The sequence below is a fragment of the Gymnogyps californianus genome, chromosome Z (assembly GCF_018139145.2).
Source record: "Gymnogyps californianus isolate 813 chromosome Z, ASM1813914v2, whole genome shotgun sequence".
Lineage (NCBI taxonomy): Eukaryota > Metazoa > Chordata > Aves > Accipitriformes > Cathartidae > Gymnogyps > Gymnogyps californianus.
Window position 1 is genome coordinate 34,578,098 of NC_059500.1, and position 24,825 is coordinate 34,602,922.

General features: G+C 35.8%; 1 protein-coding gene across 1 annotated transcript in view; it reads left to right on the forward strand.

Moving 5' to 3' along the window:
- The window catches only part of ADAMTS19 (ADAM metallopeptidase with thrombospondin type 1 motif 19), a 150,703-nt gene that overhangs the window by 92,106 nt on the left and 33,772 nt on the right, over nucleotides 1-24,825 (forward strand). Inside the window, exons 10-16 of the mRNA XM_050913100.1 lie at nucleotides 512-662; nucleotides 8,323-8,424; nucleotides 11,407-11,537; nucleotides 13,133-13,302; nucleotides 16,397-16,524; nucleotides 18,569-18,689; nucleotides 20,730-20,810. Of these exons, the coding sequence (XP_050769057.1) occupies nucleotides 512-662; nucleotides 8,323-8,424; nucleotides 11,407-11,537; nucleotides 13,133-13,302; nucleotides 16,397-16,524; nucleotides 18,569-18,689; nucleotides 20,730-20,810 (884 nt within the window). The remainder of the gene's footprint in view (nucleotides 1-511; nucleotides 663-8,322; nucleotides 8,425-11,406; nucleotides 11,538-13,132; nucleotides 13,303-16,396; nucleotides 16,525-18,568; nucleotides 18,690-20,729; nucleotides 20,811-24,825) is intronic.

The following is a 24,825-nucleotide window of genomic DNA, read 5'->3' on the forward strand; positions in this document are numbered from 1 at the left end:
TAAATATTTTCAGATTTTTTTTCTTCAGTTTTTGAGATAAGTTAAATTTCTGGCTATCAGTTCAGAAATGTACGTATTTTTAAATATATATATATTTATATATAATCTGAAGTGATTAATTTGAAGTCCTGCTAGATGTGAAAACTAAGCTACACAGCTGCCTATGCATTACAAATTGTCTACTTTTTAATAATTGTTTAAATCTGTATCCAAACCTTAATCAGTTAAGTAAATTTTACACTAAAATGTTGTCCCACAGTTTCCTGAAATTCCTACTATAGCTGATAAATTATATTGTCCTTCTGCAAATGGGCAACATCAGAACACACGGTTAACTTATATCAAATAAGCCATATTAATTTATACGGAGTCATTTCTCTGAATGACAGCCCAATGCTGACAAATAAATCTTAAGAGTCCACATTTTTCTAATGTCAAGTGCATGTTTAAGTCAGGATGACAATCAGACTCTTTAGAATTGCTCAGCGTATGAATCTCTGCATATTGCCAGGTCAAAGGCCAGTAACTGTCTGCTACAGACGAATCCTCAGAGCCTCAATTCTGTGATTATTCCCTCCAAGCTCCCAGGAATGACGTACACTGCAGATGAACAGTGTCAGATTCTTTTTGGACCAACCGCTTCCTTTTGCCAAGAAATGCAGGTAAGTATGTGTGTATACTTCAGAAAATACACCTACCAACTCATTTTTCTGTGAGAGGTATTTTTGTGCATGTGTTTAAGAGAAAGAGAACATAGCACCTTTGACACAAGAAGTTTACACTTTGCTTTCCCAAGTTAATATGAACGTTTTCATTTGTTTATCTTGTAAGGCTTGCTTTGGGTCTCCAAACATTCTGAATCATGTTGTATCATATCATACCCCTGATATGTTCGTTGTACTTTAGAAATAGAAAATGTCATAGTGTGAAGTCACCTCGTTGCAGTGAATGGAATTGCCGTGCTGGGACCAGATTTCACGTGTAGGTTCTGTTTCATTGTTTTGTGTATTGAACCTCCATATCTGACCTTCAGTAGAGTACGCTGTGCCTGTGCATGCTCCAAGGGAGAATAGTGGTGTTAGCTGGGCTCTCTGTACCACTGAATATACCCTACCTCCCAGCAGTCCCCTGTGAGCCCAAGCAGAGCTGTGCAGTGCTATGGCAATAAGAGTTCCAGTACTTGAGTGAGTTTGCTGACATTGCTTCATGCCATTGCATGAAACAGTGTCCTATGTATTAACCTTGAAAAGAGATTAACAAAATTGAAGAGGTCTTCATAATTTTATGGCCTAATACTAGTAGACGTGATTGAAGAAGCATTTTAAGACTGGTTTTAACAGAGAAAAATTGTGCTGCTTTAACATCAACAGGACAGGTACTAAACATGTTGGATGCCCTTGAGAAGGTAACCAAGGCAAGATGGGTAGATGATACTACAAATGTATAAAGAGCATGGAGTATGGGTTGATAGAACAGGGGCTAGGAGGAACTGTGAAATAAAATTTCATCAGAGTCAGAGCAGACAGATAGCCTGGAAAGGTCAGGAGTATTTAATATGGAAGCATAATTCCTTAATCCTTTAGTTCTTCAGTTCTCTTCATCTTTTCAGCTTGGACATAGTACTCTTTCTTTAGTGAGTTTCAGTGAGAGTAATCTTTATCCTAAAGATTCTCAAAGGAAACATTGCAATACATGTATGACTACCGCATGCTGAGAGTGGCATACCTGAAAAAAACCAAGGAGCTGTTGGTTACTGGTTATTATTTTAACTGTCTTATTGAAAACATTTTCACTCTGAGAGATGAGCAGTAGAACTCAATGTAACGGTTCTACAAATGTTCTTAGTTACTTCCAAGGGATTTTTTCATGAATTACAATGTATTTCTTGTTTTTTTAGTACTTCGTTTTCAATTAAAAGATGTGATTTTTGTTTCTCATTCTCTAGAAACCTATTTTGAACAAGAAAATGGTACAGCGTTAGCCTGTTATTTCTTTTAGGTCTTCCTTACCAGGTAAAAGAATTTCCAAAGTAATTGAAAAGATAGTAAAACCTGGAGACTTGCTATTGCATAATACCTTTATATGCTTTTCATTTCTCTGGGCACTTCCCCTCCTTTAATACCCTTGTGTTTAGTTCTAATTCAGGCATTTAAATTCAGATAGCCAAGTGGTCCCATGCCTGTTGTGTTTCATTCACAGATGCAGTGAATATTCTTCTCTTGGGGTCCTGACTCCAAGGTTTCTTTGATTTTCATTATTATTTTAGAAATGTTGGGAAGTTAAGTTAAATTAAATTCAGTTAATGCTACCCTGGTAGTGTTCAACTGTTTGCACAGAGAGTACTTAGGCTCTGGGTGCTGGTACCTAATTGTCCATTTCTAATAATTTTCAATCATTTTCTCCTCTTCTGGCATTTTGTACGTAAGAGGACACATTTCAGCTAAATCACTTATAATCCTTCTTCTTTTTCCACTTACTGGATCATTACTTTATATTAAAGTGGTTAGTTTAGGAAAATTCCTATTAAATATTAGTATTAAGTTACCATTGTAACGTAAATCGAAAGATAAGTGGGCTTGCTTTGAAGAAAGGACCTGGTAATGATGCAAGACAATACAAAAGGCCAGTGGTCTTTTCAACTATTCTTTTTTTCTGACAAACTGCAATTTAATTTTCAGTTTTCTTCATAAACCAAGTCTGTTGCTTGATAACCTTATGGTCTTAACAGTAAGAAAAGAGAACTTGATAACAGTTTCTGAGAAGAGAGCAAGGGGAAGAACTTTCTGCAGTTTCACTAAAATCCTCTGCAAACCCTGAACTGGAAATAATATAAGCAAATACTGAACCACAAAATTATTGTAATGCATCTTTAAGAGCTTTGGACCTATTAGAAATTACATAAAAATTAATAAAAGACACTAAGGACAGAATTGAGAAAATCTGGTGAGGGCACTGAGGCTGAAGAGAAGTTCTCCAAACCTCTACTGCCAACCTCCGTAAAGTTACCTTGCTGGTTTTCCTCTGCGTTCTTTTGTCTGGAAGCAAAATTTACACTTTCACTTCCCCCTCAACAAAAAAATCCAAGAAATTTGATCCTCAGACTGTAGGTAGGTCTGAAGAGCTAGTTACAGCAAGCTTAGGCACTAGATTCAGATCTCCTTCTTATGTTCCCTGCTGTGGGTCTTAAATTTAGCTCTTCTGTTAGGGAAGTTTACAGTATCCTAGTCCAATTAAATAAGATTTGTACGGAGAAGAGGAAACTCAGAGCAATGGATAGAGCACAGCCCAAAGATTAAGAAAGCTGTCCTGCTCTTATGTATGTTTCTTCTATGTATGAAGAGAAAGAAAAAAAAAAGATACTGCAATTTAGATAGGCTAGAACCAAGCTACATAAACTTTCCAGAAATCCTTCATAAGTTCTAGTACATGGACTGTGCAACACCAACATAGTCTAACTGCGAAGTGCTGTTAGTCAGTAGCTAATTTTATCATCTCCCTCTGAAATACGAGGATGTTAGATGGAAATAACAAATATGTTGACTTTAACCTACCAAATAGTTGCATTTTACATATTATGAAGGCGATTCAAAGTTCACTGTGTTGACTGTGCAGATTATTGTGGCTGCCATTAGAGAAGTCAACATTTAGAAGACTCTTTTAAATTGAATACAATATTTCATTAGTTACAGTATTAATTTATTAAAATAATTATTTTATTATACATTGGCAACCACTGAATTTTCCAAGAAATCCTAACTACTTTCTTTTATCTCTGTATACTCTCTCCTACTCTGCCAATAACTGGCAGTTGACTGTGGTTACAGTTGTTGTCCACAAGCCAGGAAATGAGAGAGAAACATACTCCTTGAAGGTTCATTTAAACTTCAGTAAATCCAACAATTTATAGCCCAGGATTTCTTGGATACATTCTACTTGCTGAAGAGTTCATGCACTTCAGTGTGACTATGTAAAAGATAAATTATGAACTATGTCAGAGTCTTACATTTTTTGTGACTGGAAGATAATTTGATGACCAGACTTCCATGCAGTCTTTTACATTAAGCAAGTGTGTTTCATATATAACAGCTATTCAACTAAGAAAACAATTGAGTAATGATGGAAAATAATTTTCTTAATGATCTAAAAATAATCTACAAATATCAGTGGTACAATCAGTAATGCATTTCTACTGAGATGTAATTCTGTACAAATGTTATTACTGAGCAGCACTTTAGGATAATTTACGGTCACATTACATGGCAACCTCTGAGAAACACTGCAGATGCCAATGATTTTCCCTTGCTATCAGGAATTCCTTTTTATCATTTAATGGCTAAAGCAAAAGACTGAAGGGACCATTGAGGGCCTACTCCCATATCTTCCTAAGTGAGCCCCTCCCACTCCTCTTTCATGAATGGTGTCCAGACTTTATTTTTTCCTTTTCATCTTTATTTCAAAGACTTTTTTTTCATACCCTAAGCAAAATTTATAGAGCCTGAGAAAAGTGTGAGTGGATCTCCAAATACAAGATTTATACCGTGTCACCATGCTTATCTTGTAAGGGAGCCAAGTTTGCTTTTATGCCCATGGTGTCTCACACAAGAATCAATTAGACCCTAACATTGTTTCACATAACAGATAGTGAGATCATGGCCCAAAAGTAGTTCCTGATGATTAAACGTGATTGTAGAACTTGACAATTTAATATAATTGTTGAACTATTAAATGTTGGCTTTTAAGATTAAAGTCCAGGATGCGAATGCTATCTAGTCAGTTCCACTAAAACAATTCTTGTCATAACACAGCTGTGATCTTTGCAAAGAAGTATGAGACTAGTTGTATTTCATGGTGATTTTTAAGGCATTTCAGGGAAAGATCACAATGAAAAGAATGAAAGTCATGGAAATATTATAGCCCTGGTGAAATATCTGTCGTCATCTCCACCAGCACACTTTAAACAATCTTGACTTTGCACAGATACAGTTCTGAAATGCTCTTTTTGTCTCTGGTCTTTGCTCTCAACTGGACCTTCTTTCCAGCTGCTTATATGACTGGAAATGCATCCCTCTGATGCACACAGACCTGCCTCACTCTTTTCATTCAAAACAACCTCCAAAAAGCTGGAATGACCTCTGCTATTTCTGTAGTACATTGTGACTTTCATGTTGTATTTTACAAGCTTTTGCTGTTAAAACCTCACGATTAACACATTCTTTCAGAAAAAAATCCTTTGTGTGTGATTGGCAATATTTTGTTTTCCAGTGTACACACAATGAAATATTTTACAGATTGTGAATAGACTAATATCACAAGCATAAGTTTATAATCTCTAATAACTCTTACTTCCCTTGGCTAGTCTAAAAAACTGTAATGGCTGTTGAACTGTGCTTATGATAGATAACTAGTAAACCTCTGTGAACGTTAACTTAGCTATCCTGATTTTGACTGAATGAAACTTTCTCCCCAGAGAAATTTCTGTAAATTTCAGGTTTAGAAGTCTGTGTTCTGATTTTGGAGTGACTGTAATATTGACACTGGCCTCCAGATTTGTTAGTTTTCAAATCAGTCCTGATCTGCAGCATTGCGGGTTGCTAATGAAAAAAACAAGTTGTGCATCATGGTTTTTCCCCAGCCACATGCAGAAATCCCCAAATGTCAAAAGTTAAATGGTAACAGTAATCTCCATTTCTTTTACTTCTGCAGCAGAAGTACAATCTGAAGAGTAACAAAAGAGTCTATTTGTGATTCGACTGAAATGGAAAGCCCAGAAAAAAACTTAGAAGTCATCTTCCAATTTTAGTAATTCTGTATGTCCATTTTCTTGGGTTTGGGGACTCTCAAAGTCTAGGATGAAATGTTATAGTAATACTGAATGCTTATTTTAAAAATTGGTGAAGAGAAGTGAGTGTTTTTAGAATACAATTCACTTAAGGCTCAAAGATGTTTCTAGCTGGGGAAGTTAGGTTCATGGTTCATAAGGAGGTGGTATACAAGTATTTGCAGAAACATTCATATGTATACAACGCACATTAGCAAGTCAAGCATCTTGATTTGATTTACTTGATTTACTTTACACAGCTCAAGTGCATCTGTGTGTTCAGGTACCCAAATCCTTGTAAATCTGACATCATGTCTTCCTAAGTTTAGAATAATTGTTTCCGGATTTGTAAGGAACTGTAGATTTGTTGTCAGTCATTCTGCAGTCATATGCAAGTGAAATTGAGCACAAGATCAAAGTGTTTAGGGAAAAAAAAAAAGGATAACAGACTTTAAAATGTGATGACATAAAGGAAAATTTGACTTTATTTTTTGAAAACCTGGATGACTTTTCCTCAAATGTAGTCATTGACAAATGAAGATTTAGGAATATGAAAAAAAATTATTTGTATTAGGAACATTAAATTAGCATATGTTTTTGTGGAGTTGTTCCAACAGTATAGTCTGTCATTTCATAGTTTGTATAGAAGCACTTTGTCATGAACATCTGATACTCTGTCTCATCTACATTGTCTTCCAAAACTGGCCCAGAAGTCTTCTTGCTAAGTTTAGTTCTCGGCTGTCAAGTTGTATCTTAAAGTGCATGTTTAAAAAAGTTTTAAAAGAATAAATGTTCTTTCTCCCTTGAACAAGAACAGAAATTACAGTTTCATATTTGAAAAATGCTTGTTAAAATTATCCAGGAACAGGATAGGACTTCTGTAGCTGTATTTTAGGATATGCATAGGCAGACTGTTGTCTTCTTAGTTCAGCTTCAGCACAAAACTGTTACAGGATGAATCAGGAGTGAGTCTCACTGCTGCCATCCTGTCTTTTGTTTCTGTGCAATGCTTCAGACCTCTACAATCTTTGACTTTTTTTGAAAGCTGATGTTACAGACATTTTTACATGCAAGACTCCCACAGGAACTGTCCTGTTCCTTGGTTCAGACACAATCTTTCGTTGAATTATGTTTCCTGTGCCGTAAGACTTTTTTCAAGGTAGCGTAAGATTTATCATACATTTTTCACATGTAGTGTAAAAGGCACAGAGACTCTTACTGGGTTTACCAATGTAACAAATCATTTCAGTCAGAAACAGCATGTCTTCTGGCAACCCTGGTTTCAAAAAAACAGCTGATCTTTATCTTTTATCATCCCTGCAACCCGTCACCCTCTCCTGATCCTTCTTGCCCCTCTTTGGGAGTACTATACATACTTAGGGGGAATCAGTCTGCACATGCAATAACATTCAGGCCACAGCTGAGCCCCACATGCCCTCTGTTCACTTTCACCCAGTTTACCAGTAAGGGGGGAACAAGACAGCAAAGAGAATGAAGTCATGACTGAAAACCATGAGAGAAGGAGGACTTTTTAGAGGAAAATAGGCAAAGCTGCGAAGGAAATTTGGGGATATGTGAGCCAGCATACTTCAAGGCTGTATTTTCTTTTGAAGAAGGTAAAACTATCTTGTTCTGGTGCTTAAGAGGGACAGAATAAGCAGCTTTTCTTTCCATCTCGAAAATTCACTACTCACTAGTACCCCTCTCATCTCCCTTCCCTTCTTCTTCCCAGCAAAAATATTTCATCCTGATTTGTCAGTTTACATTGTGTCTTCTTTGTGGATAGCAGGTTTGGTTGCTTTTTTGACATATTTCTAGAGGAATGAATGAATTCTAGAGGAATTATGAATCATTGGAAGAGCATAAGTTAGCAGCAATCATTGGGAAGGTATGAACAAGGGGGATTTGGAAGTGCTAGAGAAGCCTCAACGTTTCTTACAAACACATTTTTACAAAACTCTTGTGAATGTAGTTCTGTGTAGCTGCACAAAGACTCATTAGTCCCTCTGTATAGAAATGGACTCATTTTAAAACCTTGGTTTTTGTTGCTAGTGACAGTGCTATTTTTCTCCCTTTCACATAAAATGAATGAGCACTAAATAAAAGGAGTAAAAATATGAATTAATTTTAGAAATAATTCCCAGAAAGCTCATACCTCTTCCAGTCTCTGGGGGAGTGTATCTGCGCAGTGGCCATATCATGGGGCAAAGTTGTTCCTATGTGCTTTGTCAGATCTGCCATATGCAAAGACCATGACCCCTAGGGTTAGACTTAAAGGGTTCATCCCCCTCTCTGTCAACACACCAGCTTGACTTGTTCCATGTGTTTGTGATTAGTAAAAGTCTAAGCAGAATCTGCCCACTTTGGTTTTTGTGCATGTTTAACCTGTCTTTAAACATACTTCAGTACCATCAAACTGGTAACTTTATGACAACATTAGTGGATTGCATGCAGAAAGTAATTTTGCATAAGATTTTGTGCTTACCTGTGTGTTTGGTTTTCAGCATGTCATTTGCACCGGGTTGTGGTGTAAGGTGGAAAGTGAGAAGGAATGCAAAACTAAACTGGATCCACCAATGGATGGAACAGACTGTGACACTGGAAAGGTATGTTTCTGGTGGAAAAGCAATATAAATTATATTGAACACCTAACAGTAAAGAAAACAAGCTGAATAGGTCTTTGCACTTGTTTAAAGCTCCTGCTTACCTCAATTATCATAAAAATCATACATATATAGTTGAATATATTATATGTTATATATTATATAATGTAGATATGATAAAAAAGTACATTTCCCTAAAAACACTGAATTTTAAAAAAAGTTAGCCAAAGCCACAGATGTTTTAATCCTTACACTGTTTTATTTCAAATTTGTTCTGGTTTTATATCCTGTTTATGAATGGAATGCCATTGTTGCACTGCTTACTGTAAACAGAAACATAAGCTTTCAAAGATACAAAGTTCTCAGCTATGATTTAAGATTTAGAAATAGTCTCATCAAAGGAATTGATACAGATTTATGACAAAACTTTTCAGGATAAGCTTTGTAAAGGAATATTTATAGTGTCAGTGCATGTAAAAGAGTGATAAATGTCATTAAAATTATGCCATCAAAGACAAATTAAATGGCCACCTGAAGTCAGACTTACTTTAAATGTCCTTCAAGAGCTTTGCTGTTTGAATAAACTCTGTCGTGTCTGTATATAACTGTAAATGAAGATAAATAAACCTCAAATAGATAACAGAGCAGGAGCATGCATATATCTTGGGATTTTCATGATATTGTGCTGACAGCAGTCTCCCACAGGAGTGATTTGCTCTTTGAATCATATTACATTCACCAGGACTGTCATCATCTCCCTAAAAAAGTAAACAAATCAATCAACTGAGTAAGATAAAATGTTCAGATAATATCATTTTACATGCTAAAAGAAAAACAGACTTTATACACTTTCATATCTCTAAAATAATGACATTTGCTGCGATCTTTTGATTCTGATAAATGTGTGTAGTTGATATTCTGTCTTAAGTTGATACCTGGAAAGTCAGGGACATGCCTTTTGTTCGATGTCACATTCTTTACATTGAGACTGGCGTGCCCATGGTACGGAATAAGAAAGCAGCACCTCTTATTAAGACTACCCAGAATTTTTCATTATGAAACCATCGCCATCATGAACTGGGCACCCAAAATTAGTGTGCGTTTTGCATATTAATGTCTGACTTGCAAAAGGTGATAATAGCAACTCATTGCAGAGGACTCATTCTAACTTCTTACTTGTGGGAGCATTATGATATGGTAGTGACATGGGTCCTGGGAAAGTCCAGTGAGGAAGGTGACACTGTTCTCTTTATTGGAGAGCTTAGCTAGTAGGGAGTAAATAATTAGTCAGGGTAAGACAAAGTACTGTTTCTAATTAGAATGACTCATTGAGCCTTGTGCCAGGCTACAGAGATACCTTATTTATGTCTAGCAGTAAAAAACTAAGCAGACATCACTGAAACATCTCAGAGGATTAGAAGGGATTATTCTTCTTGTTTAGTTTATTATCTGTCCAAGATGAGCTTCAGATTACACAAATCACTGGCTTTGTTGTGTTTTACTTATATTGTAGAGATGGATCTTATGATCTTATAAATGATGGAAATGTCATTTGCATAGCCTGTCCAACTTGTTTTTTTTTTTAAGTTAAGGATTTATAAGCATCCCTCAGACTCTATATAAGGCAGATGCCATCTCTAGAGAAAAATCCATTTTGCCTATTATATCTGAAGGAATATCTTTAAATAAATATGAGCATTTTTGGTCTGAAACATCCAAGAGCATTACAAAACTTGTAGTTTCTGATTGCAAATCCAATATAATGATGGAGCCATCCTATGTGAAGACTTTTCAAAGGTGGTATAATTATGCCATCATTGTAATGCCATGACTTAAGAGAGAACATTAAGATCTATTGATCAGTGAAGACCAGTTTGAAACTGCAGGTGAAGTTTAAGATCACCAGACAAGGATTTAGCACAGACGCTGCAAGTAACAGAAGCGTATTCTAGAAGTGACAAAGGCCTTTAATGACTGCATTAGTGACATGTTTTGTTTTGCTCAAAATATGAGACTTCTTCATGAACTTTGTCCATTGATAACAGTAATTCACCAATAATTCAGAGTGCAAAGAGAATTAAATTACTGATACTAATGACATTAAGTGTTCATTGTCTACTTGTAGTCTTATTGCTTTGCAATTGCTGAAATTTCGTAATACATGGGACAGATATTCAGCTGGTATAAGTTGATAAAGTACTAGCTTCTGCAGAGTTATGATGATTTATACCAGATATGGACGTAGGTTACAGAGCATAACAATAGTGATCAGATAGTTTTTGAGTGAGAAATTGCAGTTGTCCTGGGAAATGATATATGCATACAAGATTATTGAGGTGATTATTATTATTTAAATAAATGCCAGAAAATCTCTTGACTTTCTCAACACTAGCTTATTGAGGCTTCCATTCTCTCTTTGAATACAAGTTGTGAATAAAATCTCATTTTCTCCATTACTTGTAATGTATCCTTCTATTGAAATTGTCACTGGATAATCAGTGACAATGCAGTTCCTGCTAGTTATGTGGGAACCATAATAGTGAACCAAACAAGTCCTGAGAACAGCCCTGAATGTTGTGCTGTGATCATCTGTACAGTTCAGCTGGAGGATGATCCCTGTAGTAGGTTTGGGCTGGACCCAAAAGTGCTTTCCTAGACAGTGCCCAGGCTGAAATGAAGGGAACAGCATGGTCTGGGGACCATTTCCAGCAGGCTATTCCAGGAGGCATCCTTTATTGGGAATGAACTTGTGCTCGAGCTTGTGGACAAGCCTTGGCCACTGAGCCAGAGTAAGGTCTCTGGCTGTTGTATTTACTAGGACAGGGAAAAAAGGTACGGGGAACAATAGGAAAAAATATATCTGACTCATATGAAAACTATGTATTGAACAAAATGTTTATGTTGTGCTTCCCGTGTGCTTGTGGAGCCGTGAATTGTTTTGCATATGCCTTGATTTATTTACCTAAGAGCTGAATTTTCACCTAGTGGTGTAAGGCTGGAGAGTGTATCAATCGGACCTCTTTTGCGGAGCATATGGAGGGGGAGTGGAGCGCGTGGAGCACTTGTAGCCGTACTTGCAACACTGGAATCAGCAGTCGACAACGCAAATGCCCTGGGTAAAAACAAGTTCAGGTTTCCATTGCTGTTCATCAGAATTTCCGAACAGAATTTAAATTTTATGAGTACAGAAACCCAATAAGATACAGTTGTCCTATACATAAGCAATTCATTTTTTAAGAATACTGAAAAACACTTAGGAGAATAGGTATTTCAGGTTTTTTATTGCATGGTAACACTATTTTTCCTCTTTTCTGCTTCTGTCATAAGCTTAGATAACATTAATGGGAGAATACAACTTTTCTTTTTAAGCTTCACCTGAAGAAGCAACCGAAAATTAAATTCGTAATTTTTGACTTGCAGAGTGTCAGTGTGTAGTTCTAGTCTTTCAGTTGTTTGCTGGAGAAAATTGACTTCTGTATCATTTGGAGAGCCATGGAATTGCAACTTTTACAAAGAGATCTTTCTACCAGTTTCACAGACATTTAGATAGACTATCTGGAGACAACATTTAAATTCCATATCTTGTGAAAATGAAAACCTTGTGCCATTGGGGATAAAGGGAGTTTTACCATTGACTTGAATGGGGTCTGTTTCACCATATCTCAGTGGTAAGCTAAAAGATACTTTCCTTTTAATTATTCAGTACCATATCTCTCATTGGTCATTTATGCACCAAGAGAAAAAGGATAAATAGGAAGAGAAGTAGGAATAGAGCAGAGCTGAGCAATGAAGACAAGTGTAGAGAAGACTAGACTAGACTAGACCACAGTAGGGTAGGGTAGGGCAGAGCAGGGCAGGGCAGAGTAGAGTAGATGATTTAGGAAAATATTAGAACAAAAGGGGGAAATGAAGAAAGGTGAAAGACAATATAACAGATTTGGGGCAAAAAATGATGTGACAGGAAAGACAGAGGGATTAAAAAAGAGAAGTTTGCATAAAGAAATGTGAGGAAAACTTGGATATCACTATACAAAAGCATGGTAGTTTAACAGAAGCCTTAGATATGCAGAATGCTTTCGTATTTCCTGCCATCTAAACGCCACTTCCAGCTGTATGCCTAAAAGCTATTTCTAGAATTTAGGAATGTCTTAATTTCACTTTCATTCATGCATTTTTCCAGGCAAGGTTCCAACTAACTAGCTCCAGTTTCTGCAGTTCACTGTTCTTTTGCATTTGTTCATTAGGACCTGCAAGCACAACTGGAGTGACCAAAAAGAAACAAAGCATATTGTCTGACCTTCGCAACACCACACGTGTAAAAAAGGAGAGGTAGCAAATTTGCAAGTGTTACTGCCTTTCAGTGGCACCTTTGGCTCAGTCCAGCTAGAGAAAAATCACCTGAACTATACCAAAACTGCAGTTGAGGTTCTCCTTACTGAACGCTCCTACTAGTCCTAGTGCTTCTTTGGGGCCAAGCGTAAATTATGGTTTAGCACCCATGACTCTTTATATGTAATGTAACCAGCACACACAGAAGGCAAACACGTTTTGTTCTGTGACTTTGATTTTTTGTGGGTGATTTCTTAATGTTATGTGTCAACAAAAAATCTGCTATTTAAATTTAATTTGTGTATAGCATAAATAAACTGTGCTGTAAGTTTGACAAAACATTACCAACAATAAAGCATGATATTTATGCCATCTTTTCTAGTTCAGGCCTTGAAGGAGAGTGTCACGGTCTCACGATGCAATATAGAGTATGTGAAAATCCTTCTTGTCCTGCTGGTGTGCCTGCCTTCAGGGACTGGCAGTGCCAAGCTTTCAGTGTCAGATCTTCGTATCAGAAGCACGTGCACCAGTGGCAGGCTGTCATTGATGATGGTAAGTACAAACCATCTCCCACGTTCTTATCATCTGCTCATATGGCTTACAGCTTGTTGGTATTGTTGTTGATTAAGAAAGATATGGTAAAAACTAAAGCAAACAAACAAACAAACCCCAAGCCCAAGATTTTTGGTAGGTCATTTTTATTTCATAGACAAGATCTGGTGGTATTTTCACATGCTGTGGAATCTTTTGTCTTATATTCCTATTGAATTTGTCCTTCTTGATACGTAATGACTACATTTGAAATGAAATTCAGTATCAGTTTAGTCCTGTTTAACTGGAAATGTAGTATGAAGTGACTCAGAAATACAGCTTTCTAGAGGAATGCTACATCATTAAGCACACATATATCAGTTATACTTCTACCTACAAAGCCAAAAAGACAATACGGATAATTTGAGCTTCTATTTTTAAGGAAGGAGAGAGCACTTTTAGCTTAACACTTGGATATTTCACATACCAGTGTTTGATTTTGGCAGAAATCCATATGTAATGCGTACTGCAAACTTAGATAAGATTTCTCTAAATCCTGACAGCTACTGCGTGCAAAGTCCTGGCATACTGCATGCATGCTTCAGTGTAACAAACTTGCTTAGATTCCATATCATTAGGAGCATGCTCCTAAGTAAGTAGGAGTAAGATCGAACTTACAGTAGCTGCAAAGATAATGTTGGTGTAAAATATCAGCAACTAGAAAACAAAACGTTCTACCCAAGTTCTTGCTAGGAATGTGAACAATAGCTGCCATTCCACTGAATTTTCTCTAAATTGTTATGACGTAATTTATTTCATTTAAAAAAAAAAAAGAGAACAAGAAAACAACTGAAAGACTTCAGTTATGAAAACAGTTAATTTGAGAAATTAACAAAATCATAGCAACTGGTGATAAAGAAGAGCCTGGAATGACACAGAAGTACTGTAAGTATGTGTTACCACATTTTAAGTAGTTCATTATTGCCATTTATATTTAACTCTTGAAATTATCAGAAACCATTAGAAAGCATAGATTTTAAGAGAACTGTTTTGCTGAATCCTGAAAAATGTGTTTATTATCAAGAACTTATTTTAATATATGCCTGGCTAAACAAGGGCGGTTTTTTCTTCTAAGCCTTTTCTCAAAGTGCCAAAGTGAAAACCTGTGAGACTGTTTTCATTAGGCTTGTACGTTAGCTCATTTCATAGTAAGGAGAACTCTCTCCAGATATTTTATAGGTGCTTATCTAGTGAAGTAGTTTTGGTTTGGTTTAGTAAATTTCATTTTAGCACAGGAACACATGATTTATATCCTAAGAGATCAAAAGGTTTCAGCCTGACTTTGAATAATTCAGTCATCTGATGAAAAATCTTGACACTCTCCTGTCCATGTTGAGGAGTATGGATGGTTGCTTTCATCTAACTTTGTTCTGAGAGATCCTGTTGTCTTGAGGTGTCCCTCAGGAGACATAAAAGTGGACACCAGCTAAAGAGTTCCAGTATTACAGAAATACATTGTTCCCAAATCCTTAATTATTTGCACTCTTAGCCTTTAGTAGACACTAATTGTGCACCACGTCCAAAATAGTTACTGTATTTGAATGAGGTCCCCTATAGTCTGTTGAAGTTGTCTGGTGGTGTTGAGTTACTGTCTCTTTGAGTTCAGTGTCCTTAAAATAATGTTTAGGTTGTTAATCTTGTATTCCTTTAAAAAATGCTGATACATGCTTAAAGCTCCCAGGGAACTTTGGGAGTACTATTTAAGGAGTATAACAGGAATGCAGAGGGCACAAACTCAGGCAGAGACTCACGCTTCTCAGCTGGAGATGGCTTGTGTCTGACTGGCTTCACATGTTGGCAAAAGAGATCACATCTGTTTGTACCAGTTCCCTAGAGATACCCAGATGCTGTGTCAATTTTAGTAAATTAAATGTGCTCAGATCACTCTCTGGTGTGTAAGTCAGCTGGCATAGAAGTCCTGTGTCTGTACTTTTCAACTCTTTTGCACTCTAAAAAGGATGGTGACATCCAAACTGCTTTTTGGAAATGGTCCTTTGCAGGTGGCAATTTCCAGTCTAGACCGAGCTAGTGCTAGTTAGCACATGCAAAAAAATGTGGCATAGACTGTTTTACAGTTCAGCTGTATAGACAGTAGAATTCCAGTGCCCATGAACGTTTCCTGGAACTGTTTAATTTACTAATAAAAACGCACTCCAGGAATCTAGAAGTCATATGAAGTCACAGTGGCGTAGATTGTGTCCAAGTGAAATCAGTTTCAGATTCAGGACTGACTTTATCCTTTCAAAAATCTGCAACAGATTTAGGAAGAAGTTCTGAGTCAGTACACTTGTGAATAAAGATATGAAAAAATCATGTCATTTTGTACTCAGCTGACCACTGAGAGGAGACTTAGTTTATTTTATTTGGTATTACTTTGGCAGTGGTGAAGCCAACTTCATTATTTATAAATGATGACCATTAGGAATACATGGATACATAGGATATTATTACTTTTTTATTCCCTTTCAAAATTAGAAATGATTTGCAGAATGTTTTAGAAATATAGTAGAAAATTGCCTGACCTTGGTAAAGATCTTAGAAAGAATGTGTTCAGTTTTTTGTCTTTTTTTTTTTAATGTGGACTTTGTAAATCCGTATATTTTTCTTCCCAGGGTGTCTCAGTTACTTAATTTTTTTCTCTTTGACCTGCATAGTTCGAAAATCTGGAAAGTGTTAAGTTTCTTTTTTAACCAATATTTATGATCTGCCAAAAATATAGTAGAATGAAAGTATAGATTACAACCAAAATATTCCAACAGCTGTAATGTGCATATTCTTAATTGCAACAATGAACATGACATGAGTACTGTGTAGGCCAAGTTTATAGCACCAGTACGCTCTAGCAGGAAAAAGAACTTGATTTTTTCAGACAGCTGAGAAAAGCATCAAAATCTTTTTGTTTGCACTTTATCTAAGATAACTTGTTATGCTAATGTAGATTCGTGACACACAGATAAGCAAATATCAGTTTTAAAAATAATGTTGATAATAATTCTGTATTTGTTACTTGACCTTTTACCAATTTGGTGTTTTTTTCTGTCAATTGCTACTACAGAAAAGCCATGTGCCTTATTCTGTTCACCGGCTGGAAAGGATCAACCCGTTCTTCTAACAGAAAAGGTGATGGATGGGACTTCTTGTGGCCAGCATGGGTTAGATGTTTGTGCAGATGGTAGATGCCAGGTATGAATTACTTGTTTCGAACCTGGATACACAGGCACACCTATGCAAACGCATACATTTGTACGCATATGTGTTATTTCTCTGATAGCATGTTGCAATATGCATGACCAAGACTGAATGGCTCTTTTTGTATCATGTTAAAATATTTTAAGCTAATTTTATTCAGTGCAACACTGTATGTGAAGCAGCTGAAGGTTTAGCTTGTGGAATGTGTATCTGTGATGATAAGGATGCTTATAACAAACTGCTGCAGAGTGGAAAATTAGTATAACTGATTTAATCTGCTAAGGGAAGCCTCAGCTTCCAACAGGTTGGGAAATTTTGCCATGGGGTGTACGTATGTATGTCTAAGTCTGCCTTTTTCAACAGTACAAAGTTTTACATCTAAATAAACCAAGACCAAAAGAGCATAATAACATATAATTAAAGCTGAGTGCTTATGCTATTCCTGATCATCAGAATTCATTTGGTTCATAGAAGTTCTTTTGTTGCTTTTATAGTGCCTCATATGGAAACTCTTCTATATAAAAATCCCACAGGGCTGTTTTTTTTCTTTGCCCACTTCTCATTGCACACACTGAATTCAGTAGAAAAATCAACCTTTAACACAGAAACAGCATTGCTAGATACTGTGATAACTTAGACAAATTATCTTATAGATGCATGTATGCATGTATATATGCATACAAATGCATATATGTACGTATAGTTATCCTTTCTCGAGTGACTGAGTGCGTGCAACAAGAATACTCTTAAATACTTTGCTGAATTGGGGCTTTAGTTCACCATGTAACAATGACAGGTTTAATCACAAAGATGATATATAGCCCATTTTTGGTGAAAAAATGTTGTTTGTTGTATCAATCACTTTTCACAACTGACAAATAAAGACCAAAAAAAAGCCTTAAATGAAACCCACCTGATTAAGACTGAGTTAGCTTCTTGGCATATCAATGGTCAGAGAGATAGGTGCTAATCAGATTTGAAAGTCTAATTTGTAAGGTCTTCCACGTTTTACGCTGTCGTCTTAGACAAGGAAGAACTTTGGGGACTACAGCTGTAGAGTTAGGTATTTGTATCTTGTAGATGTGCCATTTTGGATATACAGCTCTTTGAATGCTTATGCTGTAATCAGTATTTTGAAATCTGTATTGCTTTTTTAGGTAGAAGAACTCTAATAAAAATTCTGTGCATAAAGTGAAGTAACAATCTTAATGTGCTTGGAAATGAGTGGCTCCTTGACAGACTGTGGTTTCGTTCTTAAAGGAATCCTTTATTTTCTCTTTAACCTAGCTTTTATCTTTATTATTTATCAAACAGTCTTGGAGTTTAATTGGTTTTATCAGATGCATTTATACATTGCACAAGATTGCCCTGTGATGACTTCTCTAAACTTTAAAAGGCTTTTATTTCATATCAGGCCAGCATGTTATTAACTATATTCCTATTGTCAAACTACCACTGATATTTATTGATAGAAATGTGTCTAACATAGTAATGTGGAGGTGCTTGAGTAAACTTAATTTGTTTTAAACTGAATGCTTTTTAGCAAAACACAAATACAAGTTACATTTACGTATTCCAGATGTGTTCACATCCTATTCAGAATAAGACATTAGGCTGATGTTAGACAGCACTTTACCATTGTGGGTGTGGCAAAGAACCTCCCGTCTTTTAAGTAGAAAGCAGTACAGTTGCACACATTGCAGTCGGTGAGCAGGAGGGCCTGTGGGGTGTGTGTTGCATAGTGGCTCAGAAGTGCCAGAGGTCCCAGGGGAGGTGGGAACGCAGTTGTGTTCCTCTTGGAGAGCAGCTGGTAGAGTTAGCCAACCATATAGGAAGAGTGAATGTAACAGTCTACATAAAATCATAGAAAAAATTACTATGGAAGGGATCTCTGCAGATGAACTAGTGCAACCCTCATTCTGAGCAGGGCTAGATCATGTTTGTTAGGCTGTCTTGCAAAAGGGTGAGGTGCCCACTACTAAAGGCAGCTTTATGAAAAACATGGTCTGTGTCTCAATAGCTTTATTTTCTTCCACAGAAATTCGGCTGTGATGGCATTTTAGGATCTCTGGCTCGTGAAGATCATTGCGGTGTATGCAATGGTAATGGAAAGTCATGCAAAGTTATTAAAGGTGATTTTAATCATACCAGAGGAGCAGGTAAGTCTGTTTATTTCAAATTCTCAGGAAACCAGTAGCTGTTTGATTACTTTGAGCACTGGGAACTTTAAAAAGCTATACTTCTTAGAATTATACAGTTCCTCACAAGAACTTCAAATCTACTTTTTTTAAGATAATAAGACATTTAAGATAAGAATGCATGAATATTTTTAAATTTAATTGTTGCAAAATTATTGCAAATTGTTTCAATTTTAAACTTAAGGAATTACCTAATTTATCTTCCATTAAGACACACATTATTTCATAGAAGAGCCTGATTTTTAAAAAATCTGTGAAATAAAATTTATATTTTTAGTAAGTAAATGAACTGTAAATTCTTATAGTGTTTAGATTCATTTAGTGTTCTTCAAAATAAATATCCAAATTATGATCAGTTATCTAGAGTAACATCATTAAACCAAGCCAGGCACTGGGAGAACATAAAGCCAAATGTGTGAAGAAGTCTTGTATCTTTTCATTGTTCATTGTTTTATACTACTAATAACATATAATAAAAAGTAAATAGATTTTCTGATGCAGAATGAACATGAGATTTTCAAACACTGCTGTGATCTGTTCTTTGAATGAGAATAATTGATTGGCTCCAGCACAATAGTGTTGACAGAGTAGAGGATTGAAATCCTAATAATGTGTGCCATGCACCATGTATACCTTCTCTCCAAGAAAAGTCTTTTCTTTGAAACAGCATTTGGCCAACTGTTTTCAGCATTTGTTTGCCATTACACTTTCAGTTTCTTGAGTAGAAAATGTGCAGAATTTCAAGACAGTAAGTAAATCACATAAAAAAATACTGTAATTAGAAGCAGACAGTATATCTTTGAAAAATCAAGGATAGACTGAAGTATAGTACTTAAAAAAAAGAAAAGTTAGGCATAGTCTTCAGATGTTTATGTCTGGCCCTCTCTTAAGCTGAAAGTAATGCAGAGCAGGGATCCCAAACCATGGATGAGTCTGGAGGACTACAAGATCAAAAACTACAAAGAAGGTGGCTGCTAATAGAAATTACGATGTGTCAGCTCTCTTTTATAGCTAATGTGAATATCCACACACTTTCAAGTTTATTCAGGGTTCTGTGTCAATCCACAAGGTTGTGGTATTGACCTCTAAACAACTGCATACATTACTTTCCTTCTCAAGAAGCTGGACTGTCAGCAATACTTAGAAAGTGTTATTAGCTCTTAAGGAAATTAAAGATAAATAATGCTGCGTTGCAGCAATTTAATTTTCATGTTTCAGAATTGTTGAAAAGGTGTTGTAAATGCTCAGTATTTTGTTATAGAATATTATAGCTACATGGAATAAAAACTTGGTTTACTGTCCACTTTTTGAAGTTCACCCAGATAATCTAAAATACGCTTTTATTTATTTACAACATTCCTGCTTGCACAGTGTTTTTCACCTGCATTGCCTTTAACCCCTTTTTACTTAAAGCAAATTGCTCAACAGCATGTCTTAGTCCCACACTCTAAGGAAGCAACTGTAATGTAAAGCAAATAACTAATAAGTAGACTTCAAAACTAAAGCCATTCATAACAGGGTTTGAATATGTTAAAGCAAGAAGAGGGAGATGGAGCACAAAATATTTAAAAAACCAAAACAAAACAAAAGCAAAAACCAAACAGTGGGAGGATGTTTGGTTGTTAGTGCCATATCATTTGTCTCTACACGCTGAGTGAAGCTGGAATTCTTTTATGGTCGTCTGGTGGTGATGTTGACACTAAACTACTTGGCCAGAGACAATTTCATCTGCTCCAGCCCCAACCTGCCCAGCCTCACTAGTTCTTGTTATGTTTTACTTTGCTATACTCTTTCAATTGTATATCATGGTATATATATTACATGTAATGCACAGTTTCATAGCTTGTTTCAACATTTTGCAAGAACCCTCAAACCATTGCTATATAAATTGTAACTTGTTACATTTAAAAAGCAAAATAGGGGAGAAGAAATGAAAAAACGTACAAGATGTACTTTTCTGTGCTTTTGTACTTAACTCAGGACATCTGGTCTCATGTCTAGGTTATGTGGAAGCTTTGGTGATACCTGCAGGAGCAAGGAGAATCAAAGTTGTGGAAGAAAAACCAGCTCACAGTTATTTAGGTAAATGTCATGTTTTAGTGTTCATGTCCTGTTTTGGTCAGCACTGAAGAGTGCTAGCTAAACATGCTTTTGTGATTAAACAAAACTCTGAGTGGAAAAAAAAATTTGTGAAGAATACATCTAAAGAAATTTTGTAGAAATAACAAAATAAAAGCATGGTTATAGTACCACTCTTCGTACAGGTTTTATTTTGAACTTTTGTCTCATCTCATTTTGTTTAGAGAATGTTTCAAAAAATGTATTTAGATGATTTAAGAAAAATTCTGCATCCTTTAACATTTTCAATTTTTCATATTGAAAGTGCTAATGAAAACACATTAAAACTAGTGAAAAGATTTTTATGCTGAAACATGGAATAATTTGTGCTCAGACAACAAAAAAACCGCACTGACCAACATATAGCAAATCACCAACAAAGTCAAACAAACATTCTAAAAGCAGACTAAGAAAGAAGAAAAGTATTTCTTTGCATTATTTTGAATTGTCTGAATGTTTTAATGGACAAATTTAATCACAATGTTTTTTTGGTTTTTTTGGTTTTTTTAGTTTTTCCATTTCTATGAAGTTGTCTTTCATTGAAAAAAAAAGTTTTTCTCTTTTAATGACTTCTAAAGCTGATGTGTAGGAGAGTGTAATTTGTTACTATTATTGTTACAGGGTTTAAGCGAATATACGAAATATCATAATTGGTGCTGTTCCGTGCACTGCTTAAGTTTAAATTGAGAGAGACTTAGTATGAGAAATAGGACAATGAAATGAAAAATTCCCTGGTTAGATCACTATTCTTAGTTCTGCTCATAAGTAATATCTACATTTTAAGAAACTTTTTACCTGAGTGTTCTCAGTACTTCTGTTGAGAGAATGTTGAAGATGGTGAATCTTAATTATGACAGCTTAAGTTATCAATGAGTCACTCCTGGTTTATCATGGGGTCTGCACCTGCCCTGTTAAGATATCACAGGATATTTAGAAATCTGGGTTATTTGATTGTTGCCAAATGGACCATAGACACAGATATGTAAGAGTGTCAAATCAATAACTGAAGTTTCATGGACATATTTTCTAAATTTTCCAAGTTTTTTTTCCCTCTGTGTCTACTGTGTTAACATATGTGGACAACAGAAATACTATTATATTTTATCTTTTAAATAATGCAAAAATAAATAAATGTTGGAATTGTATTTAGGAAAATTAATTCCTTTTTCATGAGTAGCAAACTGATTAATCCCTTACCTTACAAAAGGCAAAAAGAATGTAATGGTTTTTATGCCCATGAAATAATGGCAGTCATGCTGCTTATTTTTGAAAGGTGCTAATTAGCACATAATCAGCTCTTGATTGCTTGTCACTTTAATTTTACTTTTCTTAATTTCATTAATGTCGGTCTGAATGAGGATCAGCCAGTATTTCACTGCAATATTTTTTTGTTAAGCCTTTATGGGGAAGCAGGAACAGGTCTGTTACAGTATTTTGAATTAAAACCTGTGTTGTTGCACCTTTTTTTCTTTTTTTACCAGCGGAAGGTATTTAAACTTTCTTCACTTATAGGAGATTTATTCTGAAAGCATAAAAATCTGAATTGAAAAGAAGTAACATTTTGAATAGGAATATTTTGAATAGGAGTAACATAATGAAAGTTTTGGGGAGAAGGCATAGATCTTTCATCTTAGAAACAATATTCTTCAAAATACTGTGATTAAAAATGTGAAATGTAGTACAGATTAAATTCTCTCGTGTTTCTGATTTGTTTTCTATCTTACAGTTCTGTATGCTAATTTTATGTTGTATAGTACTTTGCTCTCTGCATTTCTGTACTTGAAATGAGTCAATACAGGCCAATACTATTTCTATTTTGCTAGTTGTCATATACACATTTTAGGATTAAGGTTTTTAAATAATATAGCTCATTATACAATTAATAATTTTATAATTAGAGATATAGCTGTAAACACAATTTAATCCAGTGTACACTAAGAGTTGTGGCTTACAAAGTAGAAGCTAATTTAAACTGAGAGAAAATTTGATCCCTGTTGTATAGCACAGGTCAGATACAGAGGGAGTCAAAATGAAATGCCCTTCTCTGGATTTACTTGGTAGTCAGAAAGCAGAGTTACTATGATCTGGAAACTGTGATGATGTTGCTAAAGTGATTAGTAAAACTACAGCCCACATCAGTAGCATCATGGGGTGATTGTGCTGTTGAAGCAAATCTTCAGAGGAGTTCTAACTGAACACCTCAGATATCTTCTTTATCTGAGGTATATCAACATACACCACAGTAACAGGAGCTCTAGCATCCTAGGAGAAAAGGTAAGATATAACTTGCAACGGCATTTACTGAATCGATTGATCTGTCGAGGTCTGTCCTGTGTCTTCTCCCCTGTAGGGAGGTAGGAGCAGTGATATAGCCAAACATTAGGTATTCCTCCCTACTGAAGTTATATGAGAAAATGCGTAAGAGATTGTGATTCTTCTTTCATCAGTAGAGTATTCAGGAATAGGAATTATTTGTAGGAGTAGAGAGCGGGGGGAGTGTTTATTTAATTTAAGAATATTTCCTAAAGCATATACTTATTAATTTTGGAATTAGAATTCATTATTTTAAGAAAGAATTTTGAGATTTATTTTTAAAGAATAAACTAGCAGTGATAACCCTGTCTATTTATAACTGTGTTGACATGAGACTTGGTTCATTGTCAGTTACTTTAAAAAAATTATTGTAAGAACAGCTATAAAAAAGTTTTTTCAAGCATTATCTAGACTCCTGTGGGCTAAGATAATGCCTTTCCTGTCGCTAATTTTTCATTTATATTTGGCAGGTGTTAAAAGTTTTTTCAAAAAAAGTTCTTAATATAGGATACAAAAAGGAAGATTACGGTATTTTTTTATAAGAGATACACTAGGCTTTGAGACTAGAGAGCTCATTCATGTGACACTTGTATAATGGCATGACAGATCCAGGCCCCATAATGAATTAATAAGATTGGTTAATGGTATATAACTATACAAATGACTTACAATCTAAAACCTGAAATTTTTCTATGCTAATTGGAAATGAGAGAAATAATTTGTTTTCAGCTGAACTAAAGAAGTGGATTAGCTGTATCATTATTCTCAAATATGTGCTCAAGCTGCTTCAGGGATATAGACCCTTTGGACCTGCAATTTAACACTGCATGACATTGTAATTGCCAGTTCTCTTACAGGTATCAAGTCCATAGGAGTGTTGTGTTCTGCCTGGTTTCCTTAATGAAATGTGTTTCCTAGTTAAAAAAAAGCATGTTGGACCACATTTTTGGGGAGGAGCATGTGGGAAAGCAGATGGGATCTGACAAATAGTACAAAATTTTGAATCCCTCATTTCTGACAATGCTAATAGTTTTAAAATGCCTTGGATCAAATCCTTAGATTTGTGTAATTTCTAACTTCAAGGGAAGCCAGTTGAGGACCTTGTCCCATAGCAGAGACCAGAGTCCACTGAGACTAAACATGTTTTCTTTTCATATGTAGAGGGCCATAGAAGATGGTTAGTAAGTGACACCTTTTGAAACCATTTTACGTCAAGATGAAACAAATGCCCTCTATATAAAAAAACTGATTGACTTCACAGAGCTATCTTTGAAAAACAGCGGTGAACAGGTTGAGAATTTATGGGTAAAAATTAGGGGCCGAGCCAACAAAGGAAACTTCGTGGTTGGTGTTTACTACAGGCTGCCCGATGAAGGGCAGCCTGTTGATGAAGCTTTCTTGCTTCAACTACAGGAAGCAGCACACTTGCAGGCTCTGATCCTGCTTGGGGACTTCAGTAACCTGACATCTGCTGGAAAAGCAGCATAGCAAGCTGTAAACAGTCCAGGAGACTCGTGGAGTGCATCAAGGATAATTTCTTAATCCAGGTGATAGACAGCCCAACTAGAGAAACAGCGTTACTGGACCTTGTTGGTTGCTTACCAACACAGATGAACTATTTAGAGAGGTCAAGATTGGTGGCAGCCTGGGCTGCAGTGATCATGCT